Raw genomic sequence first — 26766 nt, 5'->3', positions numbered from 1 at the left:
CTAGCAATTTTTGGTGATTTTCATAACATTGAATTAAATAGACGTACCACTATATCTGAGTTAGATATCAGGTGAAATATTGTCTAATATTCTCAGCAGTGGACAGTCATGTCCATAGGTATATCATACCTATGATATACAGAACAATCTTGGACATGACTGTCAGCTACTGAGTCCATATTGAATCCTCAGATATGCCAACTCACTGCTTTTCCAGATTGGTTTTCATGATAGGCTCCATTTCTAAACAGTGTTCATTTTTGAATCCCCTTGTTTATGTTTAAATTACAGCAGTACCTTTTTTCCAAGAAAGAAATTACCGTATTTATTCAAGTATAACGCGCAAAATTTTCTACCCAAAAAAGAAATCAAAGTTTGGGTGCGCGTTATAAACGAGGTATCACTCCCCGTCCGTCGGCGTCCCGAGGAGAGAAAGACGCCTAAAACCTATAAACGCCCCCGGAGTCCGGCCCCACCCCTCCCTGGGAATAGTCCTGAGCGGGGGGGGAGAGTTTGCTGGAATACCTCTGTGAAAAAGCAGGTCTTTCAACCGAGCATCTTTCAAAGTGGTAGCGTTGAGCTCCTCGGCGGGCATCCTGGGGCGCTTCCTCCGCTCGAGTAAGAGCCCTGCTGCGAGCGGAGCATCGCATCGCTTCGGGCTTCGCGCGCGGCAGTCGAGCAACGCTCGCCCGGACTCCCCTTTGCTCGCCTAGGCAACTGCGTCTCGCTCGCCCGGCCGACGACGGGACCCAGCCTTAGAGGCTACTCGGCCCAGCTGCTCCAAACGGCATGGTTTCCGAAGAGTTGCTGGAGAATCAGGGCCGCCAATGGGGAACCGGGGGCGGCAGGGAAGTCCGGGGAGGAAGAACTGCTTCTCCGGGGCCTTTCGTTCTTCCCGGATGGAGGCGGAGCCCCCAAGACGCCTCCCGACCGCCCTAAAGCCACCAGCCCGCGGTGCCAAAGTCCCCGCGGCAAGACAAGGCAACGCGGACCGAGGCATCAACGAGCTCCCCGGGGGAATAAACCGCGCGCTCTCCGACTTCAAGGGAGGGAGAAGAGCCACCCGCTCAAACAGAGCGCCGTTTATTTTAAAAAAAGCTGGAGAAGGGAGGGAGAGAAAGTTGGGCAAGGAGCGAGGTTAGAAAGCAAGCCGAAGGCGACAACCGCTCTTACCGACTTCCCGCANCGCCTAGGCAACTGCGTCTCGCCCGCCTCGCCCGGCCGACGACGGGACCCAGCCTTAGAGGCTACTCGGCCCAGCTGCTCCAAACGGCATGGTTTCCGAAGAGTTGCTGGAGAATCAGGGCCGCCAATGGGGAACCGGGGGCGGCAGGGAAGTCCGGGGAGGAAGAACTGCTTCTCCGGGGCCTTTCGTTCTTCCCGGATGGAGGCGGAGCCCCCAAGACGCCTCCCGACCGCCCTAAAGCCACCGGCCCGCGGTACCAAAGTCCCCGCGGCAAGACAAGGCAACGCGGACCGAGGCATCAACGAGCTCCCCGGGGGAATAAACCGCGCGCTCTCCGACTTCAAGGGAGGGAGAAGAGCCACCCGCTCAAACAGAGCGCCGTTTATTTTTAAAAAAGCTGGAGAAGGGAGGGAGAGAAAGTTGGGCAAGGAGCGAGGTTAGAAAGCAAGCCGAAGGCGACAACCGCTCTTACCGACTTCCCGCACGCAACTGCCCTCGGCTGCCCGCTTGGCACTTTCAGCCAAGCCCAGCGGAGAGTTTGCAAAGCTTCTCTTCCCTTCCGCCTTTCTTGCTCCAACGCGACATGCGTCACTCCCGGGCGCGGGGATCGCGGGAGCCGCTCCAGGAAGAGCCTTGGCGGGGCTCCCTCCCCGCTCTCTGGCTATTGGGAATTGCTCGCACGTGTCCACCGCCGGCGTGTTCAACAACGTTTGTCACAATGCTTGGTCTGAGCCGAGAAAAAGTGAAACAAAATTTTATACCGATTTTTAATCGAAAATTAGGGGTGCGCGTTATACACGTGTGCGCGTTATACTCGAATAAATACGGTAGTCTTTTCTAATTTCAGTCATTTCAGACAAAATTGTGTATTCTTCAAGTCTCAAATCTTACAATTCTTGTGGACGTTATACAGCTTCCTACCAAAGTTTATCGTTACAGTTATAATACATGTGAAATTATATTGAGAAATGTATCTCTATTTTGTGTCTTTGTCTTTCAGGCAGTTTGACATGTTTCAAATACCTGTGCAAAACCTTGATAATATAAGAAGATCTCGGAAGAAAGTGAAGGGTATTCTTGTGGATATTGGACTTGACAGCTGTCAAGAGTTGCTTCAGGTAAAGAAGAAAACTTTTGAAAAATGGAAGGCCTTTTATGATTGCATACATAAAATTTCTGAAATGATTTCATGAGACCCAAAATGTTTTAAAGTAAGTTCTTGTCCTGGAAAAACTAAAAGTAGGATCCTATACTTCAAATGATAGGATTGTCAAATCTTGTAATACTGTGACACTGTAAAATAATAAATGAGCTGTACAAGCTGTCCATGAATAAAATTAGTAATTTCATTGAAATTAGGATAGGTCAAAAATATATTATTAACTTTTAATGATTAAATTTTAATCTATATATCAAAACTCTTTCATCAAAAGTTACAGCCGTGCTTTAATGGGAAAAGTAACATTTATATAGTTACTTTTACTTTTATATAAAAGGATTACTTTTATATAAGAGGGTTACTTTTATATAGTTCCGGAAATATGGACAGACACTTTTATTCACCAAAATCGGGGGAGGGTATTTCCTTGGCTGTAATAGGTTCTTAAACTGCTCTTTAAATGCTACAGTTTGCACTGGGATGCTCTAGTCCAGGGGTAGGCAATCTTGGCTCGTGGACTTCAACTCCCATAATTCCTGAGCCAGCCATGCTGAGGAGAAATGGAGAGGTTTCCAAGCTGAGCCATGCTGGCTCAGGAATTCTGGGAGTTGAAGTCCACGAGTCATAAAAGAGCCAAGGTTGCCTACCCCTGCATCTAGTCTAAATTGTTTTTGGTGTCTTTCTAATGAATGAATTAATCCACATTGAGACAGACTCTTTCCCTTCCTCTGTTATTCTTCCTGGTCAGGTGGTCAGAGTTTGGCATAGAAGCATTGTTCCCTCTGGTCATGACTACGCTTCCTTTTGAAACACAAAGAATGCTTAGATTTTATATAGAGCTCTGGAACTGTTAGCTTTGCATTAGTTTTTTCCCCTCAAACTTACAAGTCTGCTTGGAAAGGAGTAGAGAAAAGGAATCTTTATTGACTCTCTGTCCATTGGCTCCACTTAGAAAAAGGTTGTCATATGGAATTATGCATGGGAAAAAGCAGAGAAGAGAGTCTAACATATTATGTATGCATATTGCAAATTAAAATATTAATGCATATTAAAATGATCTCAAAAAGTCATTTGTGTACCAAATTTAATCATCTGTAAGTCATTATGTGCCTTTTCCCCCTTGGAGCTGGCAGTTTCAAACAAATAACGTTATTGAATAATGTAATTGTATATAAAGAGCCAGTTTGATGTAGTAGTTAAGGCACCAGTCTAGAAACGAGACTGTGAGTTCTAATCTTGCCTTTGCCATGAAAGCCAGCTGAGTGACTTTGGGGCAATCGCTTCCTCTCAGCCCAATCCACCTCACAGGATTGTTGTTGGGAAAATAGGAGGAGGAAGGAGAATTAAGTATGGTTGTTGCCTTAAGTTACTTATAAAGTAATAAAGGCAGCGTAAAAATCAAATAAATAAATATTGAGAAAGTCCAAATTCAGCAGTGAAGTCCTAGTAAATTATTCCAAGACAGAATCCTCTCTTACAAACTGGGCTTGTATGGTATTGTTTCTATCCCTGGAAGAAAATTGCCATTCTGTTGCATGGCAAAGATTTGTCTATGTTACCGTTTCGAGTTGTAAAGCAATAGGTATATCATGAGATGCACTGGGCTCTAATTAAAGCTTTGGCTAGAGCAGGGGTAGGCAACCTTGGCTCTTTTATGACTCGTGGACTTCAACTCCCAGAATTCCTGAGCCAGCCAAGCTGGCTCAGGAATTCTGGGAGTTGAAGTCCACGAGTCATAAAAGAGCCAAGGTTGCCTACCCCTGGGCTAGAGTCATATCATCCTTTAGACCAGGGCTTTTCAACCAGTGGTACGGGTACCACCTGTGGTACATTGGCACCTGGCAGGTGGTACGCAACCATCCTAGAAAAGTGGTAGCGGAGGAGGGGAATGAGCTGAACCGGTGGCAGCACCGCACAAGCCTGAGCAAGAGATGGCTGGAAATGCAGGGCTGTCAGGGCTCAGCAGAAGCGCCAGGATCAGTGCTGCTTTCCAGCTGATAGGCGCTTCTTCGGGGCTGTCAGGGCTCAGTGGAAGCACCAGGATCAGCGCTGAGTTCCAGCTGGAGCTCAGCGCTGATCCTGGTGCTTCTGCTGAGCCCTGAAGAAGCACCAATCAGTTGGAAAGCAGCACTGATCAGTTGGAAAGCAGTGCCGATCAGCTGGAATATTGCAGCATCTCCAGGGTCTTGTGATTTACATTCAGATGCTTGGCAACTGATTCATATTTATGACGGTCACAGTGTCCCAGGGTCATGTGACGTGACCAAAACCTGCTGCAACCACCCAGCAGACGCGGGGAATAAAAACCAAACACCCACCCCACCCCACCCCTGCTGCCAATCCTCAACAGAAATGCTCACAACAATGAGAACCTCGGACAGGAGGAAAAGTGCCGCCGGGTGGGCAGGCAGGTGTCTTGCTCGGCTGTGGCTTGGGGGGCACTTTTTCAGTGCCATTGTAACTTTGAACAGTCACTAAGCGAACTGTTGTAAGTTGAGGACTACCTGTACTTTATCACTTTTTTCCTTTTTTTTTTGTTTTGGTCAAGTTTTTGACACCTTGCTAGGCGACTGGTGGTACTCGGATATTGCCATATCCTAAAAGTGGTATAATGGGTGAAAAGGTTGAAAAGCCCTGCTATAGACAAGTCTGTCAAATGCGGGAAAATCAGCAGTCCAGGCAATTCAAACGAACATAAAACTTCAAGACTGATGATTCGTTTGACTCCTCCTCTGGGCTCAGTCTGGTAAATCTGGTTTAGTCTGGTAAATTTTATTCAGTAGGCAACAGTGAATATTTATGTATCTGATATTTAGGATATGCTTGCTTTATGGGTTGCAGTAGTCACAACCATTTTCTATACTGTTTCCACTCATCTGTCTTACTCTCTTGCTACGTTTTAGCAGCAGTATTTTGATAATATATTTTTTATATATGCCTGCCCATTCCAAAGCTTCAGATGTTGTTAAGCAGCATATTTAATGTTTTCCTTTCTTTACGGGTTCATTTATTTGGTGGAGGCTTGAAATGTTGTCAAGTCTCTTGTCTAAGCATGAGGAGAAGCTATGCTACTGAGTTTGCTTTCATTCCATATTTTATTACATTGGAGGAAGAAATTACTTTCTATGAAATAATGATAAAGACAGTACTGGCAGATATTAATGGCAATGATTTGTGGTGAATTGTTAAGAGGAAAATGAGAGAGGGAGAGGACTAACATGGATATATGCCACAAAATGAGTACTGTATCATTATGAAGGAAACATTGACTGCATAATTTAATTTCAATGAAAAAAATAGTGAATGAGATAGAAATTCTACAAGAAACCATTAAAACAAACAAAAAAAAAATTTTGGAGAAAGAGTAAAAATTAATGTAACAGAAAACAACAAAATTACATACTCTGAGTTCTGATCCTGATGATGACACCCTACCAGTGGAATTCATAATAAAGAAAAGCCACAAAATTTGTGGTTAAAGATACCTTCCTTAATTTTTAGGTTTCATCCATACCTTCATGTTGTTGGTATGAAGATACCCTACTAAGGCTGGATATAGGTAGCCTGGCATGAGAGGAGTTTTTTTACTTTTATTTTGGCATCAGAACTTTTTTGTAGACAATTTAGGCACATGGAAGGGAATCTTGAGGTGTGTAGTGGAGAATTCATTTTTCAAAGACTGCTTCTCCTGGAGAAGTTCTGGATCCTCACTTTGTCTTCTCATCGTATTCTTTTAAAAAGTTGTGGTCTTGGGCAGAATTTTTTTAAAATGGTCTGTGGTTATCATCCTCTATTTGCATGGCAGGACTTTTCTTTCTTAGGAGTTGTTTTCTCTTTGGAGGAGAAAGTCTTTCTCACTTTCCAAGATGGAAACAGGGAGGGGGTTTGCCAGTCCCTAATTGAGGTGGAACAGGGATGGTAAAAAGGAAGATAGGAGTGGGAAGGCCATGGATTCAAAGCATGAGGAACTGCTTCTTTTAGAGGATCACATGACAAAATAAGTCTATCTCCCACATAGCTTCTGATTGGAAATTTAGTACTGAAGGGAGCAGGAGGCAGGTTGGGGACATGGCTGAGCCTGAGTATGAAGTGTGTTAATTTTGAAAACTTGCTGGGCTTGTCCTAGTACTGTAGGCTTGGGACTTTGATGAAGAACGCAGATATTTAATAGAATAAATCAAGTTTACAGTTTTTTGCTGTAGTCTTGTTCTTGGGTGTGTATGGGTTTTTTCTTATTGTTTCTTAACTTTGAGAAGTTGGTGGATTTCTATTAGCATCGCCTCCTATCTTTGCTTCCTTCTTTAAGGTAGTGTTTTTCATTTATGATCTTTAAATCAAGTGATCTCAGATTTATCATTTTTATCTGACAATGTGGGACAAGTCATTCTTCAATCAGACATCTTATTGAAGAAGGCTTTTACAGTTCACTTAAATCAGAGCATTGACTTTGTCTTACTTTTCGATTCATCAGGACCAATAAAGCTTATTTTATTTGCTTTATGTTTACAAAGCAGTTTCTTCTATTTATGCTGCTTAGCTCCATTTCTTAAGAAAGATAGTTGAATAGTTCAACCAACTTTGTCTCAGCTTTGGATTGCTTTATTATTACATGGGGCCTTTTTGGGTAGGCGCTAGGTCAGACCTGGGCATTTTACAGCCCACAGGCCACATCCAACTCTTTGACTGTGCCTGGTAGCCCAAAGTGTGTGTGTGTGTGTGAGAGAGAGAGAGGGGGGGGGAATAGTCCCATTTTCTCATGAGGCTCCATGGGAAAATTAATTGCCAATCTGTACTCTAGGTTTTCCTGTCTTGTTTTTCTCAATAGACTCTGCATCCAAAATATTTCACCAATCTCTTGATTTTTGTACACTGGATATTTGGGCTTGAGCAGATGCTATTTTTGAGTGGCTATGCTTCCTATAATATCATAGGCATATCCCTGTTTGTTAATTAATTACATTTTCTAATGCATGTGCAACAGCGACCATGAAGCATAGATTTCTTTTTCGTGAATTTGAGATCATTTGTACAATTATCAAATTTAATCATTTTCCTGCTTCAGATGCCTTTTTTCTCCTTAGGCCTATATTTTATGATTTTCCTTGCCCGTATTCTGCATTTGTAGCAGAACAGCACTTTGGTAGTGTACACTGAGGCTCGGAAAGGGCAAGGGAGAGGTACAGTCTAGCTTTAGCCAGATCATTCAAACCTAGAATGATCTCTGCAATGCTCTCTGCTTACTTTAATGCAGCGGTTCTCAACCTATGGGTCGTGACCCCATTTGGGGTCGATCGACCATTTCACGGGGGTCGCCAAGCAAGGCTGTCCGCCATTTTTTTCCCCCTTTTTCCGGTGGGTGCCTTACCTCCCTTGAGCTGGGCCAGATGGTGGTCGGCCTGCTCCGTCTCTGCCATTTGCCAGCTACGCCTTGGCCGGCGCAGGGGGCGGAACCACGCATGTGCGGTGCTCCCGGGCAGGGAAAGTCCTCGACTTATGACCGGTTGGGTAGTCCTCGACTTACGACCAGTTTAGTCCTCGACTTACAACCGGTTTAGTCCTCGACTTACGACCGGTTGGGGGTTGCGGCATTAAAAAGGTTGAGAACCACTGCTTTAATGTATAGATGGCCATTCAAAAAAAAAAAATTCAAACTTGACAGCCATTTATCCGAAACGGTATAGGGTTTCCTGCCTGAGCAGGGGGTTGGACTAAATGACCTCCAAGGTCCCTTCCAACTTTTTATTATTATTATTATTATTATTATTATTATTATTATTATTATTATTATTATTATTATTATTTTGAATGTATGGTTCAATTAATACTTTATTAAGTTTAGTTTTATTCTACACTTAGAATTGATAACAGGAAACAAAACATTGAATTCATGGAAGCATGTGCCTCTTGGAGCAACATTCCCCCAGAGATATATAGTATGATTCCCTCTCTTCAAGTGTTTTTGAATTCCCTACAGGCCTAGTTTTGTTCCCAGTACTGGGGGGGGGTGTAGGGTATTTTGGAGCACTTGTCAAATCTCTTGTGAGTGTTGTTGGTGTGGTTTTTGTCTGGACATTCATATTTTATAAGTCATATATTTTGTTTCTTTTTATTTATTTATATTTTGTGTTTCTAATCAGCCCATCTCCCTTAAATTTTAAATATTGTAAGCTGCTCTGAATCCTTTTGAAGTTAGGTGGCCTCAAAACCCAAGAAATTTGAATTAAGCAGTGGATGGGAGAAAATTTTGCTATTGTTGGGTTGATTAGCACTGCTAAACATACTTAAGAACCATGGCTATAAGATTTACTTGTACTTGCACTGTGCACTCCAAACCATCAGAGGGGGTTCTGCATCAGCACAAAGAGTGTTCACCCTTGCCATCTTCAGAAGATTCAATATTTTATTACGGTGACAGATCAGAATACTATCTTCACAAGCATTCAGTACTATTAATGAGCCAGCCAGCTGTCCATCCAGTTGGGAAATGCAAAAAACAGCATCCAATCAACACCCCACTTAATCCCTTCCCTCCCCTTCTTGTTCTTTCTTTTATTAATTTCTGACTTAGGGCAAAAGCACTAAAGAAAGATGCAAAGCCATTTGTTTGCTTAATTTAAAAAGCATGATAGAGTTGCCCTGCCATCTTGATTTCAAAAGGAGAGAGAAAAACAGGGCAAGGTGAGAATTTTCCTCAATAGGGACTTGCTCATCCGGTGACTTCCAGACTTTCTTCCTGCTCTATAGCTGAGCCAGCTACTGAAGACCTTCAGCATTGTGAGAATGTGAAGTGCTAAGCTTAGATTGGCACAAACCAGATAAAATTCCTGATTTCAAATGAGTGGACCTACTTTGGCCAAAAGTCATTCTGAAAATCATTTAGAAAGCTGAAAGCAGTTATGGTTGGGGTGGTAATGCCAATTAAGTGGAATTGTTTTTGTTTTTTTAATTAAAATAACGTTCATACGTTATGCTTTTTGGTAACTGTGGTTTGCTTGGGCTGCAGGATTTGAAAAAAAAAGTTGGGGGTATTACACCTAGCTTTGGAATCCCAGTCTAATTTTAAATTAACAGTATTAAGTAACATTTTACTTTAGTTATGGACTATTTTCTTACCATCTTGCTTTTTTCTTAGGATCTGAAAAGTTTTGATCCAGGAGAAAAATATCTCTCTAGTACTTCATGGAATGATGTATCTCATTGCGACAATTTTGCTAAAAGAAAGGTATGTAACATAGTTATCATCATTTTCAGATATAAATGGATTCAGATGTTCGATAATGGGAAGATGTTCTGAAAATGGAATAAGAAATGTTGATTCTGCATTTTTTCAGTTACCTTATTTCTTTTTTTATACTTTTCTTAAATTGTCGGAATTGCATGCAGAATAATTGGTTACTTTTTCAGCATTTTGAAAACAAGTTATTACAGCTGTTATTCTGCTTTACATTTTTGTCTTAATTTGATGGACCAAAGATTTCCATTGATACATTCCTTTAATTTTCTTTTAACCATAAATGGTAATAGAAATTCGACATTTGTTTTGGTAATACTTGTGTAAACTGTATGACATAGAAGAGCATTGTTTCTTCCCTTTTATCCCCTCATTTATTTCTCTTCTTGGATTAAGCTGGAGTCCACACTGCTGGTATTGTAGTAATTTTACTGATTCTTAACAACAGCAGCAAAAAGTTTAGATTTCATCTGGCTTGGTCCTCATACTATTTGTATTATATTAATATTGTTTAAAACAGAGAAGAAAGCTAGATAATTATAATCTCCTGAAGAAGAGTTCATGTCCAGTTAACAAGACTGTGATGTTTTTTTGGCACTGCTGCATTGACCAGTTGATACATATATTATTTGGGAATTCTACAAACGATGCCCTTTTTTTCTTGTTTTTCAGAGATATAGAACAAATCCATATTGCTGCAGCTTGTGCAAATTTTCCTCAAAATTTCTTAATGCTTTCAAAAATCACCTGACCCGCTACCATGAAGATGAAATGGATCAAGAGTTAGTTGTTTCTTGTCCAGAATGTTCATTTGCTTCACACTCTAAGACAGTAGGAAAACACCTCCGAATGTTTCACTCCAAGAAGAAAATACAAAACTATAACGTGAGTGGTGGTATGAGACAATTCCGGAATGATGCAGTAAACTTTGTATGCCAGAAATGTCAATTTACCGACATGTTGTACTACAATACCAAGAAACATGTGTTGGTAAGCCATTTTCAAAATCTAATAAGCACATATTTTGAGGAGAGGCCTGATGAGACTGAGGAGAACTTTACTGATCACTACTGTAAAAAGTGTAATGCTTTTGCAAATAGCCGGGATTCTTTAATATATCATGTCTTAACATCTGAAGTACATAAAGATCTGGAGAACATATTGGGACGTGTAATTTCAGTTCAGCCTAAAAAAACAGGACAAACAAAGTCACTGCAGATGATCAACATTGCTCCCAAGCCATCGGCAATGAGTACGGTTTCACAACTGGTTCCTACCTCTGTAGGATCAAATTCTACATCACGTTTTCAACTTTCACTTCCATCAGTTAATCAGAATCAAAATACAGTACCAACGAAAGCAGTTCATAACGTGGCTGCACCTTTGAGTGTTTCAGGTAGCGCCAATAGTATGACAGCTTCAACTTCTGCTGACCGGTTACAGATTGCCCTTCTTTCTGGTCCTCGCCCAGCAAATCAGAATAGTGTTGGTCTTCAGCCTGCAGTTTCCCAACCAGTCTTTGTTTCTCATCGTTTCCCCGTAAAAGAACCAGTAAGACCCAGAGTTTTTTGCCTAAATCAGCCCATAGGAAACATAAGCAGAGCTGTTCCCCCAGGAGTCATTTCATTCACTCGACCTATCAGACCTACTCTCCTTCCTGCAGGTAATCAATCAGTCAGAACTATCAGCAATCCAATTATGCCAGGGCCTGGTCCCATTCCAGTTAACAGGCCTTCATCGCCAGGGATCCTTGCTGTAAATCGGCCTATGGGGAGTGGATCTGGAATTCTTCCAGTTTCCGAAACAATTACATCGAGAGTTCTTCAGTTTAACCAGCCAGTCACACCTGGGGTTCTTCCTGTAAACCCATCTGCTACTGGACCTGGGATTGTACAGTTTAATCAGCCGGTTACACCAGACGTTCTTCCAGTAAATCAGTCTGTTAGACCTGGAATGTCTCAGAATGCTACTTTACTTACCACTGGACCTATGCTTAGACAGTTAATTCCAACTGGCAAACAAGTTAATGGAATACCTACATACACTCTTGCACCAGTTTCTGTGACTTTGCCTGGGACACCAGGGGGTGGGGTGGCAACTGTTCCACCACCTCAGGTGCCTGTTCAGTTGATGCCATCTGGCCCAGTTGCCCAGCTGTCTCAGGGCCCTGCTACTGTGCCCTCTCCTGTTGCAGTAAGTTCTTCTACAAACCCTCTGACCAAGACTTCGCCAACCAGTTCTGCAATGAATCTAGTTCTTAAACAAGCTAAGCAGTGGAAGACTTGCCCTGTTTGTAGCGAGCTTTTCCCGTCGAATGTCTATCAAGTGCACATGCAAGTGGCCCACAAATGTAGTGCATCTAAGACGGAGATTACGCGTGAAGTAGACAAAGTTGCGGCCTGTGCACCTTTTCTGAGGTGGTTAAAAGATAAGACAGTGCGATGTTTTTCTTGTAAATGCTTTCTAACTCAGGCAGAGCTTGTAAAACATATTTTTATGCATGGGTTAACTTGCCTCTTCTGCACCAGTGTTTTCCATGATTTAAAATGCCTTGTGGCTCACACACGAACTGTGCATAATGGAAAGAAGAAACTGCACTCAGATTATGAGGATAAAGGGTTTCAGCTTCTGAGTGATTCTGAAGATCATCTAGTATTCCCTCATTTTGACTACAGTATAAATTCAAAAGAATTTTGTGAAAGAGAAGTGCACCTTGTTGTACTTGCTGGAGTAAATTCAAGGACACTTATTCCTTTGTATATCAAACTGCAACAAGAGGATGCTGAAATGAGCAGAGAACCCAAAATTTCTACTTGCCCTTTTTGTTACGGTATTTTCACTACCACAGATGCTTATGAAATCCACTTGAAAGAGCGGCACCACATCATGCCAACTGTGCATACCATTTTGAAGTCTCCTGCTTTTAAATGTATTCACTGCTGTGGGGTGTACACTGGCAACATGTCTCTAACAGCTATAGCTGTGCATTTGCTTCGATGCCGGAGCGCTCCTAAAGATAACACGCCAGCTATGAAGATGCAGGTTGACCTTGATGAGAAGCAGGATCTACCACTTGTGAACGGGGAGAACCATGATGATGCTTCTCCTTCAGCCAAGAGGAAACAGTCTGATCATCTTTATGCTGTTTCTGTTTCAGAAGACCAAAGTGATGAGGATCCACCGTTCTTTATTATAAATAATGGTTCAGCCCAAATTCCAGTAAATGAGGTGAATTGTGTGCCTTCCAAACGACAAAAGTCTGATCCTAAAACTGAGATCAAGGGAGAGCCTTCAGTTGAAGATCTTCATATGTTGGTTTTAAATCCAAAGCCATTCCAACAAAGCTCAAATGAAGTCCAAAAAAGGTTTCTTGCAGATTATTTTCACAAGAAGCCGTATCCCAGTAAAAAAGAACTAGAATTGCTGTCGTCCACTCTGTGTGCATGGAAAGTGGATGTTGCATCATTTTTTGGGAGAAAGAGATACTTCTGCCTAAAGGCAATAAAAAACTTTAAGCCATCTGTGCTTTTGGGCTTTAATATGTCAGAACTTAAAAATGTAAAGCACAGTTTGAATTTAAATTGTGAATTGGAGGATGTATAATTTTTTTTTAAAAAAAAAATAGTCCTGATATCAGGCAAGCAAGATTGCATATTACATCAAAAACTATTCCACTTGCTTAGTTTTTTGTAATATTAAAATATTACTGTTCTTTGGCTACATTTGCATACAGTAGTAAGTTAGAATTATAAAAAAAGATTTATCATTCACAAGCAGTTTTTTACTTTGCCTGATCAGTCCTTACTTCTTTCCATCACTAACAGAGACTGTAATAAGAAATCAGCAGGAAGAAATGGCTTAATGTCAAATTTAGATTCAAATTTAGACCTGGCTTTTGGCTCCCAAATGAGATGACTTGGATGCCTATTTTGAATTCTGGTTCATTAGATGTATAACATTCATGAACCTTAGTTTTCACATAATGTGAAAGGTTTTTGCTTTTAGGTAAGCACAGGTTACTGTAGTTCTCTGACTGGTGGATGGTACCAAGGCTGAGTCATAGGGTAATGTGCTGCTCCTGAATGATAAACTAGATTTTTTTAGAATCATAGCTCACTATTTTGTGTGAACACAATCAGTGCAGTGGGGGTGTATTTCAGAATACCTGAAGTTCTAGTTCTTTTTGTTCTGTTTTGTTCCCTTGCTTATGATGTAGTTTTGTCCATGGGATTTTATACAATTGTGTAACAAATTTCTAGTTTTTTTTAAAGAAAATACCAATTGTTTCTAAAAAAATAAAGTGTATAGTTTTGGTAAAATATCAAAATTGGTTAGACGATTGTAACAGTGTAAAAGAATTATCCCCTCCGTTCAAAATTAAGATGCTTGGCTCTTAATATGACCTTATCACCTTCAAAAATATTCAAATTGTCAGTGTATACAGTAGCAGTACACTGTATAGCAGTACAATGCAAAAATACTGATAATAATATTAAAACAACTTATTTGCTCCTGTAGATACAATGGTACACATGAGATAATTTCAAACGCTGTTTCTGAACTTCTCTTTAGTAAGAAATACTAGATCTTTATAGATATGCCATTGTTTTTCTGTAGCCTTCGTTTCCAAGTATTGATTATGCATCTTGGATTAAATAAAGTTAGGAGCTGCCTGTTCAGTTAAGATGTATTTGTCTTCAACATATATCCCCCAAATATGCTACTATAATTCTTAATTATGCCATTATCGCTGTGAGGTGAAGCTCATGTATTTGGAAGATGTCCAGGTTGGAAAAATTGATGTAGACTAAAATGGCTGTCTAGAGCCAATTTTACTTAATGCTGTAGCTTGCTGTCAGCATTCTAGTTTGCATTTTATTCCAGAAAGGTATAGGTATTGCATTCATGTCTATTAATCCTTGTGCTGATAAATATTCAAGAGCAAAATTGGAAATAAGTTCTTGACACTTTGCTATATTGCTGTAAAAATTGTCTTGGAATATGGGACTAACGGCAACTTATTCAGCAATCTAGTGTAGGGATATGTTGCACTGTGACTGATACACAATCTCTTGGATTATGATAATGGCAGTACGTGAGAGAACGTTTGCATTTATAAGCTTAGGGTTATTTTTCTTCAAATGCAGAGTGAAAACTATTCTGTCATAGTAACTGATGGTTTGATACTACCTATAGATAATAATTTTGTCTAAAATTATTCAAAAGATAAGCCTGGTAGACATTTTTAAACAATGGTAAGACTAAACCTGTGGCAGTTTTATTACTACTTTTAAAATATTATGTTTGGGCATTGGATGATTGAACAGTTTCCAGATCCAGGTTAGTCTTTAGTTGCTAGATGATATCTAGGTATTAACGTGAACAGAATAACTTATTACTGCCCTATCAAAAACATTTAGTGTGCAGACTTTATAGTGCATTTTAGTTATTAAAAATGTTTCTTATGGCAAGACTTGTTTTGATGAAACTGCATGTAAATAATTGCAATTTAAGCACTTGCATTGCAGGCTATTAGATTTCTATAAATGTCAGAGAATTGTAAGAGGGTTTACTGGTTTGGTTTCTGTTCTTTCATGAAGCCTTGTATCAAGATAAGAGATATTTAAATAGAATTTATTACCGCGGGAGACATAGAAACTGAAAGGTTACACCTGTGCTAGCACTGATAATTATGTAGCAGAAATGAAGGACTTGAAAGACCTGGCCACCTAGCTTCCTGGCTCTTATTTCATCTTTCATGGTTATTGAGAGAAATATTAGATTCTGAAGTGAAGAATAACATTGTCTAACCTTATACACTATGCACAAAATAAAAGGACTGCAGCCAATTAAAGATAAAGAGAGTTACCTGCTCTGGAAGATGGTAGATTCCAAGATTAAACAGAGGGGAGATTAAACTGCTATTTGGTCCAAATTCATACAGTATATAGTCTTATTTTTATAAAAGGAGGATAAATACACTTATTGGGTGTCATTGCTATTGCTGTTTTAATACTACTCTATAATTATTTGATTTCTTACCAACATTGGAAATGGAGTTGTTACAATAGTAGTGCTTTTGCTTAAGACAGGGGTCCCCAACCCCCGGTCCATGGACCAGCACCGGTCCACGGCATGCCAGCAACCGGGCCACACAAACAAGCAAAGCCCAATCCGTGAGATGCAGGCAGCACACAAAACCACACACCCTCCGGTCTGTGGAAAAACCTCTCTACTGAACCAGTCCCTGGTGCTCAAAAGGTTGGGGTCCTCTAGCTTAAGAGTATGCTATGTTTCATTTTAATTATTTTTATTACACATTTTATTATTTTTACAAATAAGGTGCCAAATATATCTAATACTACTTCTTTATCCTATTTTCCCCAAATCAACAACCATGTGAGTTGGGCTGAGAGTGACTGGCCCAAGGTCACCAGCTAGCTTTTATGGCAAAGGCGGGATTAGAACTCATGGTCTCCTGCTTTCTAGCACGATGACTTAATCCCTACCAAACTGGTGTTCATTTCTTTGCAAGTACTGGCTCAAGATTATGGAGGAGCAAAAAATAATATAATGTATCTATGAAGCAAAACACAGCTTTTGCATCTGTGCTATACTGTAGTAATTTAGTATACTGCTTCAATGCTTAGCTAATTGGTGGGAGCCCAACCCAGCCAGCAGCAGGTTATACGGACTGATAGTTTCGCACTATACATGTTTCTCATCATTATAGTGATAGCATCTTGTTCCTTTTCAGTGTTTTAATGAAACATCTCTGCATTAATGGCCTTAAAGCACTCCCTTGGGAAGCGCTGAATATTGGTACAAAAAGGGCCCTTTTCTGAGTTTGAATAGCTATTTCATAACATGGCTGTTTCAAGGTCAGCACACTTTTGGAATGGTTAGAACATACCATTTAAAAGTAGAAACATTTTGTCCCCCCAAAATGTTTGTGGCAGTAAACCTCGAGTAGGCATGAATCATGGTTTCCAATGGCAAGGGACACATGGTGTAGACCTATTCCAGGGGTAGGCAACCTCGGCTCTTTTATGACTCATGGACTTCAACTCCCAGAATTCCTGAGTCAGCTATGCTGACTCAGGAATTCTGGGAGTTGAAGTCCTTGAGTCATAAAAGAGCCGAGGTTGCCTACCCGATTCATACTGCGAGGCTGTCACAAAACAGGGTCATCGTAATTCTTCTCACTTGCCCACTATTTTCTGATCACAGGTTCAAACTGTATGTGCTAACAACTAGTTTTTCCAGAGCAACAAAGTGAATTGTCAGTGGTTTTGGTCCACTAGTGGGTATTAGCCTTTGGGAGGTCATGAGTTCAGTTTGGAGCAGCCATGTGAGAGTCAAATATTTTATTCTTCTGGAACTTTATTCATCAACTTTAACATACAAAGAACGGACATTTGTCAAGATTTTCCATGCTTGTCTGCCAACACTACTTTTACACTGCACATCTAGAATATGAAATTATTCTGTAATAGTACTGCTTATGTGTTTTCTGGTGAAATATTGGGCTTGTTCCCACTCTTATTCTGTATCTTGTATTTTAAACTTACTGAAATTTCAATGTTCCGCAGTTTGATAGCATTTACTTTAAAAAAAAACACTATCTGGTGGAAGTTTTGAAAACATGTTATATTTCTTTCCACATGAGCTCAGCATGTTTCCTTTTAACTTTATCAAATTTTCATAGTGACAGAGTGGTCCTCCAATTGGCTGCTTCATTTTTGAATAATCATGAATTATCAAAACAGAAAAGTAGGGGAACTTACCTGGTTGCAGCATTTTTTCATTTACTGCTTGTGACAAGTGTTAGTCCTTTCATTCATGGATATTTTCACTCCATCTGGCATCATATCCCTGAACCAGGTACACAATATCCTTGTTCAATTCACACTGCAGACCTTGGTCAGGAATACTAGCACCTTTCTAATTACTGGTGCTGCCTTTGGTTCTATCTTATTGGTTGCATTCACCTCCAGTTATATATTTTGCTAGTAATTCACATAGAGGAATCCAGAGGCCACACTGAAAAATCATCTATAATGGTTTTTGGAGTGGTCATCAGTAAAATCACATGACCCACTTTTCTTCCTTACATTTAGTGTACTAATTTAGGAGAGATTGAATAGTTTCTGATTTATGTGCCGACATTACTACTTTACCATATACCATATCATTAGGTGCAATGAACGGTTGCTTCTGTGTAAAAGGATATATGGTCAGATCTGAAAATGAAATGCTTCAACTTGAACTTATACCAGGGGTAGGCAACTTTGGCTCTTTTATGACTCGTGGACTTCAACTCCCAGAATTCCTGAACCAGCATGGCTCAGCTTGGAAACCTCTCCCTTTCCCCTCAGCATGGCTGGCTCAGGAATTCTGGGAGTTGAAGTCCATGAGTCATAAAAGAGCCGAGGTTGCCTACCCCTGACTTATACCAAATATGATGGATGTATTCCCCTTGAAGTAAAATTTAAAAAGCCTTAAATGGGTATATTGTTACCCTTAGTGAGTGTAAATTCCTAAAAGCTAGAATTCTGATTAAGTTGTTCACAATCGTGTTGATTTGGTAATGAAAAAGGACAAATGAAAAAATACACACCTTCCTAATCAATTTAGTCCCACTTTCCCTTTGTTGAATTACTATTTTCACACTTATCAGTGATTCCAAGAAATACATGTAGGTAATGAAACATCTGCAAGCAAATTACCAAGCTCAGAGAGCGCCAATAACTCCACTTTTCAATGAGGTATGCAGCCTAGAATTAATGGGAGCCGAAATCCAAAATGTTTGAAGAACACAACTTTGTTTCCCACAATTTAAGACTAGAAATACTTGGCTGATAATATGATGGAGGTACAAATAGAAAGGTGATTCCTCAAACTGGATTCTATAAAGCTTTCACATGCTCCTGTGATAAAGCTGTCCCTATCATAAATCATCTTACTGGCTTACATAGATGATATATATAACTAAGCCCCATTTCATTTTTATATCAACATTTTGTGCATCATTGTTAAGCAAACTTCAGAATAAGGGTTCAGAATAAGGGTCAGAATAGTTCTTGGAAGAAGTCATATTCTCTGTTAAAAAGGAAAATATGGAACTCAAGGCCCTTTTCGCTGTTGCCTTCTGACAAAAAAAAAACCTGCCAATAAAAGACTTGTCCAGCAAATTCATAGTATATAGTTGTGGCAGGGACTGTGGGACTTGGCTATCAATACTTCCTTTTTCTGCCATCTTACATTGTAAAAAAAAGAAAACCATCTTGTCACAGTTTCTCGAATGCATTTAGAATCTGAAGATGGCTTTGTAATTAAGATATGAACGACATGCTTTAAAATGGCATTTTAATCTAAAACTTAATTTAAATGCTTAATTACAAGTTAACATATAAGTGCTTTGGTGATCAAACATTTCACATCTTATATAAAAGGATATTCATGAAAAACTTTATGAAACAGTTGCCTCTGCAACTGAGCAATCTGTACATATTGCTGTTTCTCTTTAATATGTATATAGCATTTCAAAGAACAAAGTTGCTTTTACTATGCTCTAGTCAGCCAGTGGATTTCTTCTTGCTGTGTTGAACAGAATCCAGATCATTAGCATCAATGCATATTTTGGTCCTTATTGCACTTCTAAGTACTGTTATTTAAAAAATATGCCTGTGGTACAGAGATTAACAGCAGGAAGCACGGTATATTTTGTTTTTCCCACTTATTTCTCTACATATAGTCTTTGTTAATCTTCAAAAGAATTTAGCCAGAAAACCATGGAACAGTTTTGATACCTGGCTGTAAAATCTTTCTTATCCTAGGAGAGAGGGGAAATACAGAGGTGAATTATATAGGTTGGTTTTCTGAACTATTCTGACTGAAAATAATGGCTGGAAGATCTTCCTGTGTATCCAATCCCTCCCATTTATTCCCTCTGTCTAATCTCTCAATTAAGAGGATAGTGTTAGACTTGCTTACAGTTTATATAATATACATACTATCTTTTCTTGATAAAATTAGCTGCCACTTAAGGCTTTATATTAGATTGTGCTTTAAGATACTAGTATATTATTTATACAGAAAATCCAGCATAAGTAAATACACTTGAAGACAAACTGGGACACACAAGGAAGGCACCGTAGTTTTCTAGAAAAAAGTGCAGCAGCAACCTAATGGATCTTACTGATAATACTCTCCATTATGTGTTACCGCTTTCAATTAAATCACATACACTGTCCTTGATCAAGACAAGGAAAGTAGTCTTCAGTCTTGAAGAGATCAAGAGGCTCATACAGGGCTTGATTCTGCCTTGATGATGATTTCTGTAATGAAAATCTACATATCAGAATACTTGTATACCTGATTTTTTTAGAACTCATAAATTTAATAGTTTTGAACAAAATGTCCCTCTTAGGTTTGTGTGTCTTCCATGAAATATACCAAGCAGATTTTGAAAAGATTAGAACTACTACATTTAAATTTCGGTGCGCATAAGGGATTTCTGGAACAAATGATAGGATCTAAAACGGAAGTCAGAAATTCATCCACTATTTTTCATGAAAAGTCTGCTAGGATTGTGGAGTTTTACAATATACAGAGCATAAATGAAAAACCTCTCTGAATCATTAAATGAGCTATGCCATTTGGAAGGCTTGCGTTGATGCCTCAGACATATTTTACAGCTTTTTTTAATGCACTGATATGCTAGCTGACTTCACTTTGAAAAAGAGTCCAGCCATTTCTTTCATATTACCCCATTCCCTCGTCCCAAACAGAGACCCAGGCGATGCATGACAAATGGGGACAAAATGGGTGCAAAAGCCAAGTCTGTCTTCTGAGGTTCATGTTGGCTGCTGCCTTCATAGTAAATGATAGCAGTAATTGCTTTGAAACCATAGGGCATGGATGTCAAACTCGCCGCGTCACGTGATGTGTCGCGACTTTTTTTGCATTGCCGGAGCTGGGGTTGCCTCCACATGATGCAACTGGCCCGTGGGCCAGCAGTTTGACACTCCTGCCATAGGGGAATGTTACACTCCCCCCTCCCAGTTCATTATTGGTTATAAGTCTCATTATTCCTGATTTAATTGGAGCTACCCTAATCTTTTGATAGATTATCAGGTCAGTCTGCCATGCAAACATGCTCAATATATACAGATGATTTCAATGCTGCAGTTGTCCAATAAAAATATTTTAAGTTAAGGTCAAAGGAAAACATACTGAACAAACAGGCATAGGTAAGCCACTATCTGCAAGAGGTTCTAATACTTCAAGATGGGGAACCTTTCTATATTTATTCCCTTTATTTGGTTAACTCCCAAATCAGTGAATGGATTTTTGTCCTTCAAAGTATTTATTTCAGACAAGTATCTTTAGGCAGCTTTTCTAAACACATGTAAGCCACAGAAAGGAAACAGAGAAGCTGAGCAAGATGGCTCATTCCACTGCATCCTCTTCCACATGATGAGGTTATTGACTAAGCCAAAGATCTCTATAGAGGACCTGAGATGTATAATTTTTGATGTTTGAGGTCTAACTTATAGAAAGTTAGAAAGATCATGTAGACAAAGGAAGTCTGTCAAGGACTATCTGTTATAATTGTAGCTGTTTCCAAATGGCACTTACTTTCAGGGCAGTACCACACAGCTTTATATAACTGTAGGAAGGCCATGCGGTAGACTGGCCACTTCTCCTTCACAAAGGTAATCATCGGAAAAAGTGAAGTGAGATGTGATGGGGGCAGGAGGATCAAAGATGTGGGACCCGTGGGGCAGGAAGCAGGCCCAAGCCCTGTGGTAACTCAGCCAGGAAATAGGCCCAAGGGACCCAGTAGGGTGAGATGGGAAGGAAGAAAAGCAGGTGGGGGCTGCAGCATCCTTGCAGTCAATCATAAGGGTGGGCGACTTGCCAAATGCCCAAATTTTGTTCATGTGGCCATAGGGGCATTGCAGCGGCTGTAACTTTGGGTACAGGTTGTTATTCCCTTTGTTCAGTGCCATAGTAATTTAGAACAATCTCTCAAGGAACATTCTAAGTTGAGGACTACCTAAATTACCTTATATACTCAGAGAATAAGGAGCATGATGGATGAAATGGGCATGCTCATCCAAGCCCCTCCTCTGGAGGACAACAGAAGCAGATAATCTGTTGTCCTCCAAATTCCTTTGTATTTATCAAAGGAAGACCTTGAAAGAATATCCTTTAAATAAATATTACAATAATTATTTGTCCCCCATTCTCACATTCTTTGAAAATCTAAAATTATCTCACTGAAAGTTATTTTGGAAATTATTTGGGGTAAATGTATCATAAACTTATGAATTCCTAATAACTGATCATCCACTTTGAGCTTATGGGAGTTACACATCTAGATTTGCATCAATTTGTTCCCACTATAGAGATTCAAGAAGTCTAAATTTAAGGTTTCTATAATCTACTACATAAACTAATTTCAATTTGTATCTCACATCTTTTCAGCCTTAATAAAGAAAACTTACATTTAAAAAAGATGGCACGTTGATGGTGTACAATAATTTTTTTAATGCATTCGGAAAATTTCCAAGGTCAGATTCTGCCTTTATGATCTGTTCCTCCATTCCAGCCACATTACTACCAATCATTTTTACAAAAGCCTGGTTTAAAAGAAAAGGAGAAAAAAAATAGCAACAATCATTCTAACAGAATGTTAACAAAGAGTGGTTCAATTTCCTAGTTTTGAATTAGAATACTGAATAAATCTGGAAAGAATCAAACTTTCTTACTCAGCAAAAACAAATATCAATTGAGTAGGTCAACTTTACTCATCCTAATCTACTTTACAGAACTGTAAGAATAAAAAAGGAAAAGAAAAACAGATAATCTTGAGTAATAAATTTCAAGACCTACAATTTACTTTGCAAAATTAAATGGGTTGTTAAGTAACTGGATGAGACAGCAGCAAACATGGTTTAGTCAAGAACTGGATCTTTGGAAGTTCAATTTAGTTTAGAAATATGAAAGCATAATACAACATAAAACAAAAGGGAACCTGAGAACCACAAGATTCATTGTATTTTGAACTAATCTAAAATCAGAAGATTCAGTAAAGAGTGAAGACATGTGCATACATGACAAGAACTTCAGAATCAAGTACAGGTAGTTCTCGACATACGACACTTCATTTAGTGACTGTTCAAAGTTACCATGGCATTAAAAAAGGGACATATGGTTTTTCACACTTACGACTGTTACAGCATCTCCATGGTCATATGATCAAAATTCAGATGACTCCTATTTATGACGGTTGCAGTGTCCTGGGGTCATGTGAGCCCTTTTTGTGACCTTTTCACAAGCAAAGTCAATGGGGAAGCCAGATTTACTTAACAACCGTATTAAATTAACTGCAGTGATTTGCTTAACAACTCTGGCATAAAATGGGACAAAATGGGTCATAAAATGGGACAAAATTCACTTAGCAAACTGTGGTTGTAAATCAAGGACTACATGTAGAGATTAACTAGATTTGAAATACAAAAATGCATTTCTATGACAGGAACTTACTGGGCAATTGTAATATGATTAGACTTGTATGTGAAGGGTCCTTGGTGCTCTCTGAGCTTGCTTGTTTTCTTACAGATGTCTCATTAGCCTAACTAGGTAACATCATCAGTGCTAGGGACTAGTACTGATGATGTTACCCAGTTAGGGTAATGAAACATCTGCAAGAAAACAAGCAAGCTCAGAGAGCACCAAGGATCCCTCATTTCAATCCTGAGCTACAAATATTCTCCTTCATTGAGACTTGTATGTGACCTGACTCTCACTAAGTGAAATGGCATCTCGCTTATCTTTAACAATTATCAAAGATACATGTGTTTATTAAAACATATTGGGAAAGCAGTGTGAATAGAAACATACTTGTCCTTCACAATTTCTTGCTGGAAAGATTTTTTTTTAATATAGATTATGATTAAGGATCTGCAAAGAATCAATACACTGAATTATCTCTTGCTATGCTGACAATATTATAAGACCTAACCCCCCAAATAAAAGTAAAATTGAAAATAATTTCTATTAGTCTTGTAAAGAGAAATAAAATATTGACATTTGAAACACAATACCTCTAGTTTGTCAATCTTTCTATAGAGCTTCTTCATTTCCATTGCCTTTGTATGAATATGTGGCACACTTTCATTAATTACTTGAGAAGAATCATTTCTAATCTAGGAAAAAAACATATATTTTACTGTAACCAACCTGGGAGATTAAGCTTTGATAAAATCTAACCAATGCATTTAAAATGGTACATAAACGGAGTTATCTTCCAAATGAATGTATATAACCCATACAAGTTGATTTAACAGTTGTTGGTGCTCCATCACTGGAGGTTTGTAAGAAGAGATTGGACAGAATGGCATAGGGCAGGGGTAGGCAACCTTGGCTCTTTTATGATTCGTGGACTTCAACTCCCAGAATTCCTGAGCCAGCTTAGCTGGCTCAGGAATTCTGGGAGTTGAAGTCCACGAGTCATAAAAGAGCCAAGGTTGCCTACCCCTGGCATAGGGTCTTCTGCTTTAGCAGGAAGTTGGACTAGAAGACCTCCAAGGTCCTTTCCAACTCTTGTTATTAATGCCAGGCTTCATTCAGAAAAGATCTGTAAATGCTTCTAGATTTGCTAAATGTAGATTTCAACAGTTTATTATACGCCGCAGATACGGAAAACGGGTTACAAGACTGCATACAAATCAGAACTGAACCCCAGTATCTTTTATTGTTATAACGACACTAAAAAGATAGTGCCAAACAATGTTTAAAATTTCAAAATTATCTGCATGACTTCATCCGTATATAATTTCTGCAGTCCTTTAATTTCAATCACAGGTGGCTTTCAACACCAACAGCATGTGACAGCCTACATACCCTAACACAGCGGTTCTCAACCTATGGGTCGCGACCCCATTTGGGGTCGATCGACCATTTCAACGGGGTCGCCAAGCAAGGCTGTCCGCTATTTTTTTTCCCCTTTTCCGGCGGGTGCCTTACCTCCCTTGAGCTGGGCCAGCTGGTGGTCGGCCTGCTCCGTCTCTGCCGCTTGCCAGCTACGCCTCGGCTGTCGCAGGGGGGCAGAACCACGCATGTGTGGCGCTCCCGGGCAGGGAAAGTCCTCGACTTACGACCGGTTTAGTCCTCGACTTACGACCGGTTTAGTCCTCGACTTATGACCGGTTTAGTCCTCGACTTACGACCGGTTGGGGGTCGCGGCATGAAAAAGGTTGAGAACCACTGCCCTAACAGAGCCTTTCAACACAACTCAACGCGTTTTTAAGGAGCATTACCTACCATGTCCAGCATTCCCACAAACTCATCTACCCTGATCAATAAATCTTCCAGACTCTTGTCCAAAGTTCCGATCTGCAAAAAAAAAAAAAAAAAAAAAAAGACAAAATAAAGCATTTAAAGACGAAGCAAAACGGCAAGCGCAGGCGCGGGGGAAAGAGTCCAGACCTCCGGATAAACTCAGTGCAATCAACCGGGGGGGGGGAGGGAAAACAGGCAGTAGGAAGCCGCGGAAGGCCACCGGTTGCGTAAAGCTCCGCCGTCGGCCGCCACTTCCCGCTGGCCTTCCCTTGGCTCGCTTGGGATTTAAAAGCCAATTTGCTACGAAGTCGCACCACCGCCGGTGAAACTGTTACGGCCACTACAGACCGCGGCGTTAGAACGCCTCACAGAATGACCCGGGGAGTTCACGCACGACTGTCGTCTGAAGGGCGAGGCTATTGCGGGGAGGGGGACGAAGAGGGCGGCGGGACGACGCGCGAGAGGCTTCAAAGCGGGCCCGCCTAGCAAAGAAGACGCCTCCCGACCCTTCACTCGCCTGCCCGGCGGAGGCGACGGTCTCAAGCGGCGAAGGGAGCAGGTAGGAGGCGTAGTCAGCCGCCGCCGCCGCCGCCGCCGCGGCCAGTAGAAACTCCCCGCCCAAGGCATCGCTTTGCGCCGGGTGCTCGTCGCCGAGGCCGGAGGCGCTGCTGTGACTCTGCGAGACGTGGCCGCTATCACCGCTCGAGGACGAGGAAGACGAAGAGGAGGAATGAGGCAGCAGCGGCGGTGGCTCCTCCGGGACGCCGGCAGAAGGGGCTCCGGCCGCTCGCGCCATCTCCCGCCCGTCTTCCGGACCGCGCCCAGCCCGGAATCGCCCGTCTGTCACCTGACTCGGAGCGTTTTAAATTGGAGGCCCTCGAAATGACAGCTTAATTGTTCCCCCCCTCCCCTCCCCTCCCCTACGGAAGCTCAGCAAGGACAATGCGAGCCACTGGGGGTTACAAACTCGCTCGCGCGCTGCATTCACGTTCTACTTTAGAGGGTGGAGCGAAAAGCGAGTGTTTTGAGGTGAAGCACGTGCTTAGGCCACGTGGGAGAGATTCCGCCTCGCGGCGCTCCTGGGAGTGGGATTTTTTTTGGGGGGGGGGAATATCCCGGCCTGCTCTACTCCAAACGTGGAATTCCCCATTCGGTTTATACTACAGGGCCATGTTCTACAACAGTGGACTTCTACATGTTCTACAATGCATGTGGACTTCAACTCCCAGAATTCCACAGCCAGCAATGCTGGCTGTGGAATTCTGGGAGTTGAAGTCCACATGCCTTAAAATTGTCAAGGTTGAGAAACACTGTTCTGCAATCTCAGCGACTTGAAGATGGGTGTTCAACTCCCAGAATTCTCTGCTGGCTGTAAGGGTAATGGTTGCTATTTGAGTAAACACGGTTGTAGAGAAAAATAGAGGATGTTTTTCATCTTTTTTTCCCCGTCTTGACTTCCCAGCGTTGTACGTGTATGAATCTGTTGAGAGATGACCACAGTTATTTAAGCTTGCTCCATCCCAGTATTTTATAACCAGTTGTTTGTTTCTGCAGGAGGCAGCAGGACTAGGCTGATGTAGAGATGGCTTGCTCAGAATTTGGACCCCCCCAAACTATAGGCTACATGGGGAATTTTTATTTTTTTTTTATTTTTAAAAAATTTAAATGTTATTGAAAAACAAAAATTAAAAACATTGAACATGATAACACAGATTTGACATACATCTCAATTCACTATTACCATAAATTGCTAATAAGAAAAACCTATACAATAACATCACTCCAATCACCATCTTAAATTATCTCAGTACAATAACTTCCCTGCTTTTCCCCCCA

General features: G+C 40.6%; 2 protein-coding genes across 2 annotated transcripts; one reads left to right on the top strand and one right to left on the bottom strand.

Annotated features, from left to right (window-relative positions):
• Positions 1–2193: 2193 nt before the first annotated feature.
• On the top strand, positions 2194–13277 carry ADNP2 (ADNP homeobox 2). The gene is made up of 3 exons (XM_015826916.2): positions 2194–2304; positions 9478–9567; positions 10249–13277. The coding sequence occupies exons 1-3, from the start codon at positions 2197–2199 to the stop codon at positions 13177–13179; spliced, it is 3129 nt and encodes a 1042-aa protein (XP_015682402.1). The 5' UTR covers positions 2194–2196; the 3' UTR covers positions 13180–13277.
• A 5812-nt stretch (positions 13278–19089) lies between these two features.
• Positions 19090–25726, bottom strand: BLOC1S4 (biogenesis of lysosomal organelles complex 1 subunit 4). The gene is made up of 5 exons (XM_015826850.1): positions 25448–25726; positions 24913–24984; positions 23694–23795; positions 22092–22226; positions 19090–19916 (listed from the first exon to the last, which is right to left on the bottom strand). The coding sequence occupies exons 1-5, from the start codon at positions 25724–25726 to the stop codon at positions 19818–19820; spliced, it is 687 nt and encodes a 228-aa protein (XP_015682336.1). The 3' UTR covers positions 19090–19817.
• Between the last annotated feature and the right edge of the window lie 1040 nt (positions 25727–26766).

This window comes from Protobothrops mucrosquamatus, unplaced genomic scaffold (assembly GCF_001527695.2).
Source record: "Protobothrops mucrosquamatus isolate PMUCROS unplaced genomic scaffold, P.Mucros_1.0 scaffold_212, whole genome shotgun sequence".
Classification (NCBI taxonomy): domain Eukaryota; kingdom Metazoa; phylum Chordata; class Lepidosauria; order Squamata; family Viperidae; genus Protobothrops; species Protobothrops mucrosquamatus.
The sequence above is the reverse complement of the archived record's forward strand: the minus strand, read 5'-3'. Positions and strand labels throughout refer to the sequence as shown.